The sequence below is a fragment of the Meleagris gallopavo genome, chromosome 11, assembly GCF_905368555.1.
Source record: "Meleagris gallopavo chromosome 11, MGAL_WU_HG_1.1, whole genome shotgun sequence".
NCBI classification, from domain to species: domain Eukaryota; kingdom Metazoa; phylum Chordata; class Aves; order Galliformes; family Phasianidae; genus Meleagris; species Meleagris gallopavo.
This window is the reverse complement of record NC_139414.1, coordinates 5,435,838-5,454,428: the sequence shown is the minus strand read 5'-3', so window position 1 is coordinate 5,454,428 and position 18,591 is coordinate 5,435,838. Positions and strand designations below refer to the sequence as shown.

Here is an 18,591-nt window from a genome sequence, read left to right as displayed (position 1 = left end):
AGGACAGTGGTAAGAAAAGGCTCATAGAAGAGCTTGCTTTTAGGAAAGCCACCCCATAAAATCTATTTGAAAGCACCTCAACTCTAAATGAAAGTGTATGTTTTCATAGCATTTTGCTTTAATATGGGAATATAGGCACTGGCATAGAAAATCCATAATTTAAAATAAACTCATCGGGCATCTTATCAACAAACAGCTATGAGTGATTGTGAAGAAAATAAGCATCAACACATATTCTTCAATAGCATAAGAAATGTTTATTCATCTACTCTGAATTAGACCACTGTAAAACATCCTTGTTCCTTGCTGTGCAGCTACAAATGTCTGTAACAGCAAAAACAAAAATGGTGCATTGGAATCATTAAGAAAAATATATTGATTTTTGTAAATAAAAAAATGTCTTTCTCCCATAGATTAAATAAACTCTTTGATTCAGATCTCTAAGAGTCTCTTTACATTTAAGGACAACAGACTTTTCACTGAATTTATACAGAAGCCCCCAGAAGGAACGCTCTGTTGATTAAACATTCAATTGCCAATGAATATCACTACTGCCTTATTATCTGGTGGCGCTGCTTGAGAATGAATCAATTCTAGTCTGCTACTGAAGCCTGTAAATCTTTTCTCAAGTGAATTTGCTATTCCATAGTTGTTACCATTGAGTCAATTAGTCATTTGCACACTTCCTTGCCCACTGTAATACAACACACCATAACCAATTTAATGCCTTTCAGGTCCTGAAGTGAATGGGGAAGCTGCAGGCTTCAGGAACAACAGCTCTTTATATGCTTTCTTTGCTTTTGTTTACTTTTGAAAGTTTTACTACAATTTAAAACTTAATTTGAAAAGCAATTTGAACTGTGACTGATCTTACTTGATAGAGATAAGCAGAAAATACCAGAACCCATCAAATCACTTGTAAATGCTTATACAGTCAAACACAGGACAGACCTTGTAAACATGGTATCGTCTCACTGGTAAAACATCCACAAATCTTAACTGCATTTGTAGTTCCACAAATTACTTCAAAGCTGAGTTGCTGGGCGTTTTTTTGTTTAGTTCTATTCATTCTGATTTTAAAAAGGCAAAATTCAAGAGCATTCTGTTTGAAAAATAATTGTCTACATGGAGCTAGAAATATTACATTGATATTAAATTGTGCAGAACAGAGTTCCCATAAAAACAAAACAGAACTATGGCCTTATCTCTTATGTAATGTCATGCTACCAAAACGCTACATGTTAAATAGCAAAGAACAGTTTATGAAGAGGGCCATCAATGATGTTAATTAAGGCAAAAACTAGTCTGATCATAGTCTTAAACCAGAAGGCAAAGCAAACTAGCAGGAGTACAGAACTCCCTGCATCACAAGAAAATATATCACTTTTAAAAAAAGATTTACTTTCAAAATAAAGTGTATAAATACATTTTGAAAAGAAGAAAAAGCTAGGGTGGAAGAAGCACTAAGTTATTAAAAATATGAATTTTTTTATTCTTATGAAAATTAAAATAAAGCTTTGTCTTAATTTTTGTTCTGAAGCCTCTTCTCAAACACAGAGGAACTTCTCCTTCAATACATAACTGTATTACTCCCCCTTGTATTTTATGAAGAAATGATTTAAACCATTTATAAAGCAGCTTGGATGTCATCTTAGATCCCTCTTTTATTCATGTGCAATATTATCTACTGTACCCGATTTGACAAAAGGACACAAAGAATGATAGAAAGGATGGTGATCTTATCTTGGCCTGTACTTTCATATATCAATGCAATCAATTAAATGATATGTAATGTTTTATCTGTCAGCTACTCTTGCTAAAGCAGCATGGTACTTCCATCTGAGCAATAGTTTCTGCCAATCATGCCAATATTTGAAAAAAATACTTTTTTGTTTTTTTTTTTTTAAGAACAAGGTCAGCAATATTTATTTATTTATTTTTAAGAACAAAGTCAGCAGTAAAACAAAATGAGGCTTGAAATGACTTTGGTCTCTCTCATTTCCTATTCATGGTATGTACTTTAACAAATAATGTGTCTGTGTTTGATTTTATTATGTTACCGTGTGACCTATACAATCTCAGGAGACCAGCTAAGAGAAGAGATGAACATTGTTCCATTAGTGAGAAAAATCAATAATAGTTACAAGCTTTATGCAATCTTTTGCATAGCTTCTATTTTTATAAAATATGAATTAATACTGAATCTTAGAAAACACATTCTTAACTTTCCCCAGTCCAAAAAGTGAAAGAAATCTGCGTTCCATTCAGAATCAAGGCCACAAGTCCCATTGTAATGCAGAAATATTCAAATGCAAATGTATCATAGAATGGCCTGGCTTGGAAAGGACCTTAAGGATCATCATCAAGCTCCAACCCCCTGCCACATGCAGGGTCACCAACCCCCCATTTAATACCAGCCCAGGCTGCCCAGGGCCCCATCCAACCTGGCCTGGAACACCTCCAGGGATGGATGGGGCATCCACAGCCTCTCTGGGCAGCTGTTCCAGCACCTCACCACTCTCTCTGTAAAGAATTACACACTGACATCTAACCTAAATATTTCCTCCCTCAACTTCAAACCATTTCCGCTTGTCCTGCAGTTATCAACCCTTTCAAAGAGTTGATTCCCCTCCTGTTTGTAGGCTCCCTTTAGGTATTGAAAGGCTGCAATGAGGTCATCCCACAGCCTTCTTTTCTCCCAGTCTGTATAAATGCCTGGGATTCCTCCGGCCCAAGTGCAAATCCTTGCACTTTGCTGTGTTGAACCTCATTAGATTCACACAGGCGCACCTTTCAAGTCTGTTGAGGTCCTTCTGAATGGCATCCCTTCCTTCCATTGTGTCAACATATCAATGTAAATAGTATCTGTATTACAACATTGGGCTGTTTTCAAAGCTGGTGGGTAGGTTTGATTTATTCATCCTTAAAACAATTATTCTCTAAAAACTTATATCCATTAGAGTAAAATATGGATGTTATTCTTATCTGGAAATGCTAAATGCAGAAAACCTACACAAATTGAAATTAGAGAGCAAGAACCAAGCATTCTGTCTGGAAAAGTAGAAGACAATCTACAGCTTTTTTGCCATTCCTGTTGCCTTAGGCTCCTTTACCTCTTTAGCAAGATGAAAAACTTCATCATAAATTGGAGCAACAGGAAAACTAGCAAAACTGTAAGAATAAAAACATTCTTAAAGCTCTGAACACCAGTTTCCAATCACTGAATAACTACCACGTGGCAAAATGCACACCTGTACCACAGGAACAACTGTATGCTCCCATCATCAACTGGGGCTGCTGTGCAGCATGAAGGCTAGCATGTTCTGATTACTTTATATGGGTTAAGTATTAAAAAATGAAAGTGTTAGCTAGATGTGTACTGCACGAGTAACTCACAAATGACTGATAGCAGTTTGCACTGTATTTAAGTTATTTTTGAAATTGCACTAATATTGCAGTTTGGCTAAGGAAGAAATTGTAAGTGTTACTCTGGAGCAAAACTAACAAAAGAATGTATTTCTTGGATGGTGCTTGTAATAATCAAAAATCATTACCTCCTTATGAAACAAACTGCAAAGCACAAAGACATATAAGTATGGAGAAAAAACCACTGTGCCAAGCATGCCCCTGTCGGGCTGTGAAGTCACTCACACATAGGCCTGCTCTGCTTATTTCCCTAATTACTCTTCCATACTGTTATGCTCACAAACCGCGTACACGCTACCTGCTTTGTTATTCATCAGTTGCTATGGCAGTTTGTAACAAAGCTGACAGAAGCCTTTTTCTTGGTTAAACACGGAATCAGAACATTCCCAGTCCTGCAGTAGGGAAGCTGCAAAAGCACAAACTCCAGGTGCACCTTTCATCCTCTGGATCCATCTGGCAAACCAGCCAGGATGCTGCTCAAATCCTTTTACTAAGACAGCAAACACACCTTTCAACCCAGGCATGGAGGATGCTCTGTCAGTCTCCGAAGAGCAGGCTCTGAACACATTGCAGGAGGGCTGCAAGTGGTACCATTAGCCACCTGAACACCGTGTGCAGAGCTGGCACACTCACTAGTCCAGAAGCGGGATGCATATGCTCTCTTCTTTTCATGATCAACATAAGTTTACCTCTACCAGCTTCAAAAAATATAATGCAAAAGTATTGCTTAACAGTCACCTAAAACAAAGATGAGTCACCAAAATAAAAACAGACCAGAACCAAAACACTGAAAAAAAATTCAGTTGGTCTCTCTGTAGTAGTACAAACTCTAAGGGTTAGGGTGCAAAAAACTGGAGTCTGGCAACAGAAAACCCACAGTTCCCGTGGTGTTGGTACAGGGCCCACATCCGTGTTTAGAAGTGCTATTTGATTTATGTCACTTGATAGGGAAAGTCTCCAAAGTATATTAATAAAGGCTGACTGGAAGACAGCAGAAGAAAAAAATGGAAAAGAGCATAGAACCTTCTAGTCAGATCACCTCCAAACTAACTAAACCTTTAGGGATAAGCACTTGTGCTGTGAAAGCTGTTCTCTTTATAAGTTTTAGCAGAAAATACACTATTTTGCCTCACACTGCTCTATGAAGAAAGGCACTTGTACACGTTCACTTCAACAGCAGAACTGAGAATGAACCTATTCATTCTACTACTGCTAGCTTATTGGTTTAATACAGAATTTAGGCATCATTTTGCCTGTCTGCAAGAATTAAAGGAGTCAGATAAAGACACGCTCTGGCACCAAAGCAGGCGTTCCTTCATTCCACTGCATACTCCACTGGCTGCAAAAAAAAAAAACAAGAACACCCAAAGAAACAGCCTGGCATCACAGTACAGGTGGTAGGCAGACATTCAGAGAATATGGCTCATCTCTTACAACTGAGTAGAGTTTAAAACACAAATTGCATCACATCTCTCACAAAGAACAAGCAGCAAAATGAAGTAAATTTAAAGCAAAATCCTGTCCATGGAACCTTCTAGAAGGAGCAAGGGCAAGTAAATAGCACAAAGAGCAAGCACACTACGGTCTCACCTGAGTGATGTCTTAGCCCTTCAGCCTGAGCCTTCTTCCTTTCCAGTGCCATATTGTGAGACAACTTCTGATTCCAAGTTATTAAGATGGGTTTTTACCACCACTTGAAAAAAGCAGGGCAAAATGTTTTGTATTGTTGTGGAGCCTATTCTCAATCTACAGAAGATCTTTATGACGGAAGGCAGTTTGGATCCCATTACTCTCAACTTAATTCACAAGATATCCCACAGATTTCAATGAAAAAAAAATTATAGGAAAACTCATTTGGCACCATAATTAAAGGGATTAGTGTCTGCAGCATATTAATCCCAAGAGCCATCTGATTAAAGACCAAACCAGAAATACTGTGTAAGCAATTAAGAAGGAAGGTCTTTTTATCAACTCATTAAGAAATGCATTAGACATATCTGAATTGTCTACACTTCAAAATATTTACATCTTGCCTGCAAAATTTAAAATTAAATATTAACAAGCCACCAAATTCATCATTCTCTTTTACAAAAACAGTTTTCAAAAGCTAATCAATGCATTTCTCTCTGAATCTGGCAGATCTACTTCAAAATGAAAATGGAACAGCACAGTTGAACTCCATATATAATAATTTCCTTATACTCAGAACATGCTAAGTATGTATATAGATACAAATAATACAGAGTATGTACTTATGATATGCAGTGTTTTCAAAGTAAATTTCTACTTGCTTGTTCAAAGCATACTGCATTTTGCTTCAAGTCAACTTAAAGTGGCAAACATTATCATGAGTCACTCGCATGTATTTAAAAGTGCTAACAGCATTAAAATCCTTTTTAGAGCGGAAGACTTAGTAAACACATTTTAATTCTGATCAGCAGTATATGCACCTTAAGTAAACTTAAACCTTGGACTCGGTAACTTCCCTCAGTTGCTGGCACAATATTTTGTATAAAAGATCTTTTGAGTTAACACAAAAATGCATAAAACACATGGAGTGAGTTTTGTCCTGGTGTCAGCTGCATTCTGATATATTGCTTATGATCTTTCTCTCACTCCATCATCTCTTCAGAAGGGAACATCATGCTGAGAAACAACCTTGTCCATCAGATAAACAGCAAGCATCATAAGCTCACCGTGTTGCTCAAGCCATGAGCTGCCTTTTTAGGCTTAATAAGTCAATAACAGAAAGCTCTTTGCATAAATCTAATTCTTAATTTTAATGTCCTTGCCAACAGCTGCACAATATTAATTAGCTTTCTTGAGATGCAATCAGAAGTTCACTGAGATGAGTTACAAGTAACAACTCATGCTTTCTTATTTTCACTCAGCTCTGAGAAAAAAACAAAACAAAACAAAACAAAAAAACAACAGAGAGAGAAAGAGAGAGAGATTCTCTCACAAACTGAAAACATCTGGCATTAAGTGGATAACCTGAACAGGCTGTGGGTATCTTGAGTACAACAGTGTAAGGTCTAGGTATATTGTCTTTGGCAGCGGTCTTTTCCAGAATGGTAAGAAACATTAATCCTTTCTCATACACTTTCCCACTCACCAACAATCTCTGTCTCACTATTTTTCTCTGCTTTTCCTGCACAATACGTTATGTTTACTAAATCAACCTCATAACTCATTGTCCTCTCAAGGTAGGTCCAACTGCTGCTCTGAGATATGTAGCACCTGAAGGACTGAAACCACCCTTTGGATTTCCTGTGTTTCCTGCACAGCAAATGATGCTCTACATGCTCTGGGAGCCTTACATCTATGTAAGGGACTTTTTGTGCAGAAATCAGTGCCACACAGCAACTATACAAAATAATTCACAAGTGGCAACCCACTGGTGCTATTCCACGAAACATTTCTAATATGCATTTACTTGCTTGTCTTCCCTTCCCATCATCTGATTTCTCTTCCTACGCATACAACAACAGCCAAGAAAGCTAACGGTACATTATACACATAAAGACAGATAGCAAACAGCTCCTTTCACACAGGTTATAGACAGTTTTCTCCAGGGCCCAGATGATTCAGTTCCCCTGTGTAATACTTGGCCTTCAGTTTCCCCTTTTCTTCAACATAGGCATCATACTCATTGCAGCAGAAAAGTTAAAAGGTCAGAAGTGTGTTCTAGGATAATTATATTTTAAATCGATGTAATGGAATACTAGTTAAATCTCTAATGTAGAGCCAACCTAAGAGAACTAGGTCAGACGAGATCTGTAAGAAGATATCCAATAAACATTTTGCAAGGATATTCTCAAAAATGACAAAAATCCTTTCCAATACTGCTTCAGTCAGCAGTTTGTAGAAGGCATTTTAGGATAGGTCATGTAAGCAAAGATATTAAAACATGAATTTTGCTTCTACACTGCAGTTTATCCCTGAGCCCCCAGTCAATAAAAGCACTGATTTGCAAAATCTTGCAAAAATATATTGCTTATTGGCTTAAAAAAGAAGAGCAAGTCTGTAAGTTTCCATAACTCACCTTCTTAGTGCCTCGGCACCACTCCTTAAAACACAGTCGAGGCAAAACATCTGAAAGCTTCCGGAATGCCAGCATTTCCCAGCACTCTGAAGTCTCCGAAGACTGAGCTCCTGGTCCCAGCACCTCTCTGTCTGTAATTTTTGGCTGGAAAAGCCAAAGTCTTGGAACCACATGTGACTCAGAAGTCTCACAACCTGAACCACCAGTGGCTGCTAACCTCAGGGCCAACCTTTTCTTCCTGTGCGGTACTTATCAGTCTAATCAAACTTTCTCTACTGTTCAAAATCAGATGTATCTGAAATAGCTACTGTGAAAGAGTTTTTCCATACACAGCCTTATTCTGTTCTGAAAGCATTCACATTGTCCAGGTTCAAGTATTTCGCGGGTAGGCTAAGACAAGCTAAGCAGGAGTTTAGCTCTAATTGCATGTTTGAGTAGAAAGTTTAAGAATATATTATTGTATTTTAAGATTTACCCACTGGTAAATTCTACTACATCTTTAGAAATATATGCCAATGACACTAGGAAACAGGAGAATCAAGTCTAGAGCCAAGCTATTGTCTAGAATTTAATTCTGATGCTGGAATGAAGTAAATATTCAGCTTTTCAAAGATCATTCCAAAAAACAGTACTTCTGAAATAAAGGCAGTTCTAAGCTGCATGATCAGCTCACTTCATACTGCATAATTTCATCTTCTGTCCCAGATATTTTGTTGATGTTTATCTTCGTCACCCCACTTCTCCCTCATTAAATACTTGTGTGCATATTCTACATGTCCTATCTGCCCCAGTAGCCACTGCAGACACTAACACAGACTGAAGGCATGCAAATACCATATTTTTCTGCTTGGTCCTACAGCCAGGGGGCATTTCACAAGCCAAGAGATGCTTTCTTCCAGAAAGGAAACGTACAATGAGACTGCTACTGCAGCGTACCTGCATTTGAGGGAAAGCATTCTTTCAGGGCAAAGAAAACCAAAAGGTATTTGTAACATGAAATAAATTGATCATAAAAGCACATTTCATTGCCTGTGTCTTAGTGCAACTGGCATGGTACTACCTGTCTAGAAAACAAAACCAGCAAGGAGATACAATGGAGTGTTAAGTGCAGAATCCGCAACCTGCAAAGTGCAACCAACAGCAGCAGCTCCCCACGTTCTGTTTCTATTGCCTAATAAAATATGCTGCCACCATTTTACATCCAACTGCTCAAATAAAGTGAGATTTTATATCTTTTGAAGCAAGCTTCATAAGAAGACATCATTAGAATTGCAACGCTTACCTCCTATACACATACAGCTAAAACATTCCAGATCTCTCTGATGAGCATAATTCTGCACTGAGCGTTTGCCAAAACAGAGAAATGACAACGTATTTTCAGAAGATTCTGATAAATTTTAAAAATTTACATCTGTATCCATTCATATCCTTAATGCAGTACCACAGCCTCAGCTGGCTTCACAATGCATTTCTGACTTACACAGACAGAAATTTGATCCCTTCATTCTAAAGTTATACTTCTCCAGGTAGTGAAAACATCAGAACTCTTACCCATGGATTTCAGAGGCTTCAAGGATTGGAACTTAACAGAGTTTTTAAATGCTTGGGACTATACAGAGAATAAATAAAGATTACAACTTAAAGATTAGTTTTAAGTGACCATTATTTACTTATTAAGTCTGAGATGTAACATCTTAAAATATATATCTAATTATATTCTAATCTAAGTTCAAGTTCTAAAAGAAGGGATTCATTTTGGCAAAAAAATGTTTTATTATTAGAAAGTCATGTTGACACTTTTTGAGGTCATGCTGTTTCCACCAAAAATATGCCTTTACTGACATTTCAATTGATTTAGTTTATTTATAATATTCAGAAGTAGCTCCAATACTTCTGAATTGTCAGTCACTACGAATTTAGAGATGGACAGCTGAATGGTAATATAAGCTCACTAAGAATAGGCTTGTTTTTCCTGATTATTTTTTGCAGCAAATGGAAGTAGTCCACAGACTCTGCTACGAAGGCTAGAGGTAAGGAATGGGTGCCGAGGGGGCATATGCAAAAAGAGAAGAAAAAAAAAAAAAAAAAGACCTTTAACTATTATCCTTCAAATTGGTCTCATTTTGCATTTAGCTTCACCAATACCTCGAAAGAATTGTAGTTTCTTTTCACTGGATACCTCTGTACTGCTTACACTGTTTTAGAGGAGGAAACAAAAAGATGGCAGCCAACCACAGTATCTAGAGTGCCCCTTCCACACGTGCCACCAAACCCACAGTGTATGAATTAGGATCGCTATCATAACGCAGACTTTTTGAAACAGCTTCACATAAATCACACTGGTTTTAATGTCTCTAGGTTTTATTTCTCAACATGAATTTAAAGTTCTGTTAACCAAGATCTTAAAACCGCACTTTTTCTTCCAAAGACTGACAACAATGGCAAATGCCATCTGTTCAGCTCTGGATGAGGAATATTTAAAGCAGCCCTCAAAAATTAAAAGCAGGGGAAAAGCTCATCCAATATGACTGCCAAGGAGTTACACCAGAATTGCCTCAAATATTATTACTAATGCATTTTCCTATGTTTACCTCTGCTGCTAGCCTTTGTGAGTAACTCCAGAAATAACCAGTACCCATCATAAAGAAAACTATGACAGACCTAATAGGCTACTCTGACTTTGTTCTACCAACTCGTGTTTTGGAAGTTCTACTTTTAACCACAAGATTCAGCCCAAGTACTGCATGTTTACAACCCAGTATAAGACCAGGCAGAGTGATGCTTCCAGCTACAGCCAGATTTTTAGTGTACCTAATACAAATAGGTTAACAAAAAAAAAAAAAAAGTTGAAAAGGAAATGTTCATTACTACATTGGAATTTGTTAACTTTTGTGATACCCCTATATCACCTTTTCACTTCTCCTTCAGCTATAACAAGTAGAGCTATTAATCTTTTAAGGAACAAAAGCTAACATTTCTCAGTCTTTGTTTAAGAAGTCAGGGATTTAAATGAAAAATAAAAGAAAAACAGTGTATTTATTACAAGTATTTTGAAGATCAGTATATGTACTTAAGAACTACCATAAGTAGATCTTACTTGCCATCTTGGTCAACACTTCATAGTTTTAAGCTGGTTGAAAAGCACTTTGACTTAAAAAAAAAAAAAAAAAAAAAAGCAAACAAACAAAAAAAAACAAACCCACCACACACAAGAATTGTTCTATTGATCCAATGAATGGGAATATACCATAAGTCATAAGGTGAAAGATTAAATCCAAAATTCCCTCCTTAGGATAAAGACAGCTATTAGTGGAAGAACAATAATAACTTTGAAAGAATTGTTTACATTTACACTATAACACACAAAAGATGAAACTGATTCACTGCAAATCTTTCACTGATTCAATCAGAGTCAAAATTTCACATGTAAAGACAAAACATCTAAACAATACTCTTAACTGCTATGAAAATTCTATTTCATGTATGGCCATCTTCACAAACAGTACAGAGAGAAGTCACACTAAAATGAATTGTAATTTAGTAGATATCTCTTTGTATTCCATTCAAAAAATGCTTTAAAATAATTGACTAAATCCTTTTTCATAGGCCAATAGTGCTTAAATGACACATCGGTCAATCTGCACTCCAGCTGAATGAAAGACTCTCAGTACCGCACAGAGCAAGAAGTCCTCAGCCTTTCCTGTTCTACTGCTGACAAGCTGTATATATTACACCAAAATGCCAAAAGCAGGGCTGTTTCTCCATCAAATAGAACACAAAGATTGGTGTACACACCACAGTGACTTCTTAAAAGCCTTTAGGTATCACACATCTCCCACCTTAAGAAGAATTTCAAGAGTTGGGGATGAGGACAAATCCCAAATAGGTTCAAAATTTTTTTATTTTAAAGACATTCAGTGTTTAAAAACAAGTCAGTAAACAAGAATTACAGCTGTTATACTGCCTGAGGAGAGCATTTATGTTGTATGTTTGATGACGTTTCATAGTGCCTAGTATTCTAACTTACTCTTAATAACTTACTCCCTGACTCAACAGCTGCAAGCAGCTATCCTATTCATTTTTACTAGAATACATGCAGCAACAAAATAGTTGTTTAGAGTGAACTCCGCACTCTAGAAATCTATAATTAAATCTTCAAAATACTTAAATTCCCCTCATTAATTTAGTCTATTCAGTAAATGAATTAGAAGAAAACAAAACATTCAAGCACTGCAGGCACCTACAGTCATCAGCTCAAAGTCCCACAGGAGATGTGCACCCCCCTCCCATTGGGTATTGCTGCAAGCATGCTTAACAACAAAGCAGAAGTTCTCATCCTCTGCAGGTTCATGGTCACTCAGAAAAAGCAAGACTACATCAACAGAGCTCACCAAGATGTAAACAATAGCAAGCCTTGGTCTCCATGCTTCTTACCTTCAACAGCAGGGTTTAATAAGGAAATAACTGCATTTGAGCATCCTATTCAAGGATTTTGGCACATTCCTGTCTCATGCAGTACGCTTACAAGAGATGTAGAGTGCAAAATGAATTATGAACTCTTCTTTCCGATTTGTGTAATTTCTTATATGCCAACAATTGAGTGTGTGGGAACATTATGTAGGCAACGTTCGCTCTATTTAAAATAAACACATAGCAGACACATGCTTTATACACACCTATTTTCTGAACACTATGTAAATCATACATTGCAGATCCTGTTTTGCAGTTCTCCAGTAAGTAATATGGAGTGCAGGGAGGTGCACGTTGCTGAAGAAGGAGCTTTATATACAGTGCTGTGAAGTGACAGACAAGTAACCCTGCCTCTACATACAGTGACAGATTTAACAACAGCTCTTCAAACCACAACACAAGTGTCTCTTGCAAAATTCATTCTATTTTAGTTTTAAAAGCACCCCTTCTGAATCATGACAGCTTTCCTATTTTTAACATAATCACAACATACTTAAACTTATAGATAAAAGTCTAAGGAGATCAAACCACAAACTTTAGTCAGAGAATACCTTCTTTTGATATAACAAATGGCTTTCTCAAGTTCGACGTTAAGCTTCCTTTTCCCACCTCCAGTTCTTTTCAAAGTGCCTTCTCTTTTTACCCGTACTACTTTGACTCACTCTTTTCAAACTCTGCAAGATTTGCCTGCTCTCTGATTATGAAGTCTAACAGACCCAGGAACAGCAAGCACATATGAAAGAGAAAAAACGCATACAGTGCCGCTCCTGGACATCTTCCCAACAGTAGGTTGCATAAGATTGCTTTCAGTAAGCACTTGTGCCTTTCTCTTACACACACCTTAGCTTTTTTCTTTTTCTTTTTTTTTTTCCTTTCATGAAGCTGTACAATCATTTGCTGAATGCATCTGAAGGTTCAGCATCCACCGCATCCTGCAGCTTCTCCCATAAGTAAGGGTTTGGGGATTAGCCGAGTTGCTTGCTTATCTGGCATCAAAAATATGGACAGCCCATGTGATTGATTCCAGCACTTACTGCTAAGCTGTGATTCAGTAGACTACGCAGAGAACACCAAGAGAGACACAGTTTCACACAGTTGTCAAAAACTATTCCTTTTGAAGACAGAAGTGGCCTATCTAGAAAAATACATAAATGAAATGAGAATGTAAATATCTCCATGAGGGATGGCTGCAGCAGCTGCCACTCAAGAAAGGCTGTTAGCCTGCGGATAGCATCTATAGGGATACCAAGGAATGATACAAGGTGCCTGGAGAAGCAATACTTCATGTGGTAAAATGGCTTATTAAGTGGCCTTATTGCCTCCATCTCCACTACCAAAACTTATTGCATGGTGGTTTTCTGGGTAGCCTGAAAGCTGCAGTTTTGTTTGAAGCATGACAAAGTATGGAAAATCCTCGGAGGCTTTAGCATCCATCTTCCTCCCCACCAAGAGGTTTGATCAACTTTATTTGCTAATATTGTTCCAAACAGTTCTTACTCCTCTCCAATTAAAGGCTCTGTGACATCCTACCCATTTTTCCGAAGTCTACTCTGAGGCTTTGTTGATGCCCTTTACTTTCTGCCTTATCAAAAAAACAAACAAACAAACAAAAAAAAAAACCCAACCCCCCCCCCGCAAAAAAAAAAAAAAAAGTTTTACATACCTGTAGCCTGTTCCCATATTCTCTTTCATTCAACTAAACAAATTGAGCTGACATGCTGAAGGAACTGTTTGTGAACCTTTCCTGTCTGAATATCCTCCAGCTGGTCCAGATTCTACTCAAAGTACAAAATTCAGAATCAAATATTTCTCCAAATATTCAATAAGGAACTAATCTTCCAACTCTTACTATCCTCTACACAATCTTGTTAAAACCAATTGCAACTTTCAGTTGTGCTTGAAGATTTTTTTTCTGTTAATTTTTGTTGGCTAACACAAAAATAAGACATCTGAGAGACTGAGAAGTCACCATTCAAGTGCAATCATTAAAAAAATCCAAAGCTCACTTTGTACGTGCCCCTACCTGACATAACTCAGCAGCCTCCATTTTCAGACTGCTCTTTACAGAAAGCACACTGGAGAAGGAAAGTCACTGAGAACAGCTACATTTGATTTGTGGTCTCTACAAACACCCTATAAGTTTGAGTCAGACCACACATCAAGCTATTAGGTTATAAAAATCATCTTAAAGTTATACTAAAGCAATATTTAGTAACATTAAACATGATTTGAATGTTAATGCTTGATTATTTGTCTTACTTGATAAAAAAAACAAACTAGCTATGGACAACAGAACTACTTGATATTAGTAATTAGCTTGCTGTAGAAACAATGCATTTTATCTTTCATTTTCCCATTACTTATTTCACAGTAGGGAAGCTCTCTCTACTAAATGAAGTGTTAGCTCCACCACTCACACACTCTACAGGAGCCAGGCAGGCTATCTAGCGCCTTCTAATGCAACCCTCTAGGAAACTAAAGAAACAAATACATCACTTTTAGGCAACTAAGTCAACATGAAGACAAAGAGAAGGCCAAAGAAATACATATGAAGGCAGGACAAGAAATGGGTTTGAAGCTGGATTGAGAGCTATAAAGTTACCTTCCCAAAACCTCCCATCAACATGACAGAGGAAATCTGATACACAAAAAGCTTAGGAGAAATTCTAGAATAACATTTTTATCAGGCATTAACACCTTCATGAATCTTTTTTTTTTTTCCACCAAGGAGTAACAAGTTTTATAACAAAAAAGAAAAAGCTATAGCTACATAAATCCAGTAATTTGCACTATGCTTTTTTAATGCCGATCATCAATACATTTTCCCAGTTAAATGTTAAACAGTCAAAACAAGGCAACAATGCGTCTGACAACCTCTAATCAGCTTTCATGCGCCTCTTCAAATCTTTAAAAGAGAAAAAGAAAACCGAGGCCAGTTCCAAACATGCAGTTTGGCCATTGCAGGTGTGTCCAGGTGCACATGTTGCCTCTGAACTCTGAGTGCTGTCACATCAAGAAAGAAAGTGACCGATCTGCGACTGTGAAGCCATTTAATGGTTAGTTATAAAAGACATGCTTCATAAGACGTACTTTAACATACACATGCTTTGCTTACAATTGAAACATGCTTCAAAAACTCCAAAGCTTCCAGTTCCCTATCTTTGGAAGCATTCCAAACAATACAATTAAGGTTGGAAACAATATGTTTATTGATGGCAAATATTCTCTAGTTTGGTAATGACAACTTAAATATAGTTATCAGTCACCTATGATGAAATACCTCAATACTTAAACAGTTATCAAATACTCTGTGTTATCTTTTTTTTTTTTTTTTTTGTGAGATCTCTGAATCATTTCATTATCTTGACAGCTAAGCTTCAAAATCAGATGGATATTTTATCCTAGGAGACAAAAGTCTGCTTTCATGAATTCCATTTCCATCAAAACACTTAAAAAATATTAATAAAGTATTTCCATCTCAATGTATTGATTTGAGAATGGAAACACGAAACTATTAGTATCTCTTTGCCAGAGTTTCCTGGTGAGCTACAGAAGTCTCTATTTCTTCATCCCCCATCTTTTGATCTACAGCTGGCCAAACATTACTATCTAAGTATCTTCAATGAGGACAAAAATTTCTTATTTTTCTATCTCTTTCTTTTGAATTGTATGGCAAAGTATTTTATTATTATTCACTGTGAGAAAAGGATTTAAGTAACCACAGTATTAAGCTGAAAAAATTCAAACACCTAGCACGTTTTCAAAGATTTTCTCTTTAATTTCTTCCTCAACAGGCTTCAAGCTTTCTTTTAAGCAGAATATGCTGTCTCTGTCTCCCTAGGTTAGTTGCTCTTTTATTGCTGATAGTCATATCAGCTGTATTCACATAATAGACTTGCCAAGTGGGACTGAATGTTCCATTGATTTGGAAATGTCCTGAATGACTAAGGCTTCAAGTCTTGCTCATGTAATTAATTTAATTGCTATCAAATATTCTTAGTTATTCAGATCATTGAGATACTTACAGCCATACTTAAAAATTAAGATTAAAGTGATGTTTGTGTTAATTACAGTGTTCAAATAAAGTCAATCTTGAAAGGCTGATTAATTGGGTCTCACATGCAATACAGATGCATCAACCTTTTCAGAACTTTGCTGAGTTGTTTGATAGGTAAATACTAGAAAGAGATAAGTAATTTTACAGATCAGTTTTATGCACAGATTTGTGGAGCAGCAGAAAGAGGAAGGGAAATGCAGCAGGTATTCCTGCCTGTCTGCAAGGAGAAGTACAAATTATGAACATGCTGAAAAGATAGGTAAGTCTGGCCTTTCAAAATGTTCTGTTTTACATAACTGCAGATCACATAAGAGTCTGCCCACATGATTTCCAAACAGCGTTAATGCAATTGCAGTAATCCAGAAAGCATGCCTCTTTGTGTTACTGAAGAAAAGGGCCTGAAAATATTTTAAATACTTTTTTCCTGTTTAAAACAGTGATTTTACTGAACTTAGGGTGCAAATCCTATAGTCAACAAGCTGCTAGAAAGCTGACAACAAACTGCATAGGCGAGATCTCTAACTGACCACTTATTAACCATTCCGGCATTACCTCTTACATTTAATTTTCCAACAGAAAGGGCCAGGGAGTTGTTTTTCCTCAGTTTCATAAGGGGTAGAAAGAAAGAAAAAAAAAAAATACAGGCAGGAATTATTTTTGTGAAAGAAATTGTTATTTTTCACTGAGCCAGAGTGGTGGTGAACGATGAGAACCAGTGCTGTTTCAGCGATCTTTCTTCCCAGCCTCAAAAACAGCAGAGGAGGGGCAGGGGGCAGCAGGGACAGCTGCCGGCTTCGGGGTTGTGTTGAAGAGCGGCGGAGCGCAGCAGGGCGAGCCCGCGCCCAGGGAGATGCGGCGCTGTCCGGCAGCGCGGTGCTGAAGGAGCACTCACTGCGTCCCTCCGCACCTCCACGCCAAAAGTCAACTTCGTGCCTACAGCATTAAGTTTCTCAGTTGTGCGTAATGCCACCCAGAATGCCCCTGGAATTAGGACTGCCTTCCTATAGAGAAAGATAACTCAAAGCACGGAGAAAGCGGCGCCACGTAATGTTTAAATAATGCCCTTTTCCTACACGCCGCTAATTGAGGGCGGAGGAAAGAGTCCACAGAGACAAGGTTCATCGGGCATCAACCGCATACGGTGCCAAGATCTGTTAACGCATTCATTGATCCTGTATTGCAGCCTCGGGGAATACCTGACTTTAGAAATGAAATATAAATAAAACGGATGTAAAATAATAAGGGAAAGCTAGAAATACTCACACGCCGATATAAACGCCCTTAAAATGACGATTTTTAAGCGCTCAATATTTTTAAGTTACCGCTGTCGGAAAGCGCTCTTTGCAGCCCTCCAGCGGTGAAACACAAAGCACAGAGCCGGCCCGGCTGCGGCTGCCGCGCGGAGCTCCCTGCAGCTTCGAGGGACACCGCCGAGAGCCGGGAACCGGCACGGTCGGCGAAAGAGAAGATCCACATAAGAGAGAGCACCGCTTTAAAATACCGAAGGAAATAAAGGGGAGTGCGGTGTCCCCGCACAGAGCCGCCCCGCGTTATTTGTTCGCCGCCAGCGACGCCGCGGTTCCCCGGAGCGCCCCGCTCCCCTGGGACACACGGGGCTGCAGCACCGCAAGCACCGACCCGCTTCTTGCGGTTACTCTGCTATTCGTAACTTGGAGAAAGTTAAGGCAACAAGGAATCGCTGCCCTCCCAAAGTTGGTCAACGCGCGATCATTCGCGGTAAACAAACCAACCCAACAGAAGACAGCGGTAACTGAAGTTTTTCCTTCATACGCGGAGAGGAAAAAGGTGAACGCCCGCGGACAGCAAAAACAAAGCGGAGGAGTTGGTAAGGGCGTGCTGCGAGCCGGGCGGAGCGCTCGGGACCAAGTTCCGCCGAGGAGCAGCGCGGGGCGGCAGCGGAGCCGGGAGCCCCTCGGCGGAACGCAGCTCAGGTGCGAGCCGCCGCGCTCCGCCCCGCATCGCTCCACGCCTCCGTCCGTAAAAGTTGCGGACAGGGAGCCGTAGCCGGGCCGTCCCCGGCACCGCCCGCCCCGCCCGGCCCGGTACCTGCCTTTGGCGGCGAGCGGACAGCCCGGCGGTCCGAGCAGCGGCCCCAGCAGCAGCAGCAGCAGCAGCAGCAGCGCCGCCGGCCCCCCGCAGCGCCGCCGCATCCCCGCCGCGGCGCCGGCCCTCCACGCGCGACGCGGCGCCCTGCGCGGCTCCGGCTGGCTGCGGCGCGAGGCGGCGGGCGGGGAGGCGGGAAGGAGCCTGCCGCCGCTCCCTCATTCGCCCTCGCGGCCGGCACCGGGGCGGCTCCGGCTCCCGCCCCGGGACCGCGGCGACGTCACGGGGAGGGGAAGCATCAATATTCATGAGCGGGGCGGGGGGCGCCCGGCTCGGCCGCCGAGGGACGGCGCCGCCGCCGCGTCCGACCCTGAGGAGAGCGGGGCGGGGCCGCGCGCGGGCTTGGGGGGCTCGCGCACCTGCGCGCGGACGAGGAGGGCTCGCGAACCTGCGCGCGCTCCCCGGGGGCGGCGGGGCCGCGGCTGACGGCGGTGAGGGTGGCAGGCAACGGGAAAGTCCGGGCACGCGT

The 18,591-nt window shown here is 39.7% G+C and overlaps 1 protein-coding gene across 2 annotated transcripts in view; it reads right to left on the bottom strand.

The window, feature by feature from the left end:
• The window catches only part of CLSTN2 (calsyntenin 2), a 313,998-nt gene extending 295,667 nt beyond the window's left edge, over positions 1-18,331 (bottom strand). For both annotated transcript variants that reach the window (XM_085233258.1, XM_085233257.1), the window contains exon 1: positions 18,070-18,331. In XM_085233258.1, coding sequence (XP_085089384.1) covers positions 18,070-18,169 — 100 coding nt within the window. In that variant the 5' untranslated portion in view covers positions 18,170-18,331. The remainder of the gene's footprint in view (positions 1-18,069) is intronic.
• Positions 18,332-18,591: the final 260 nt, after the last annotated feature.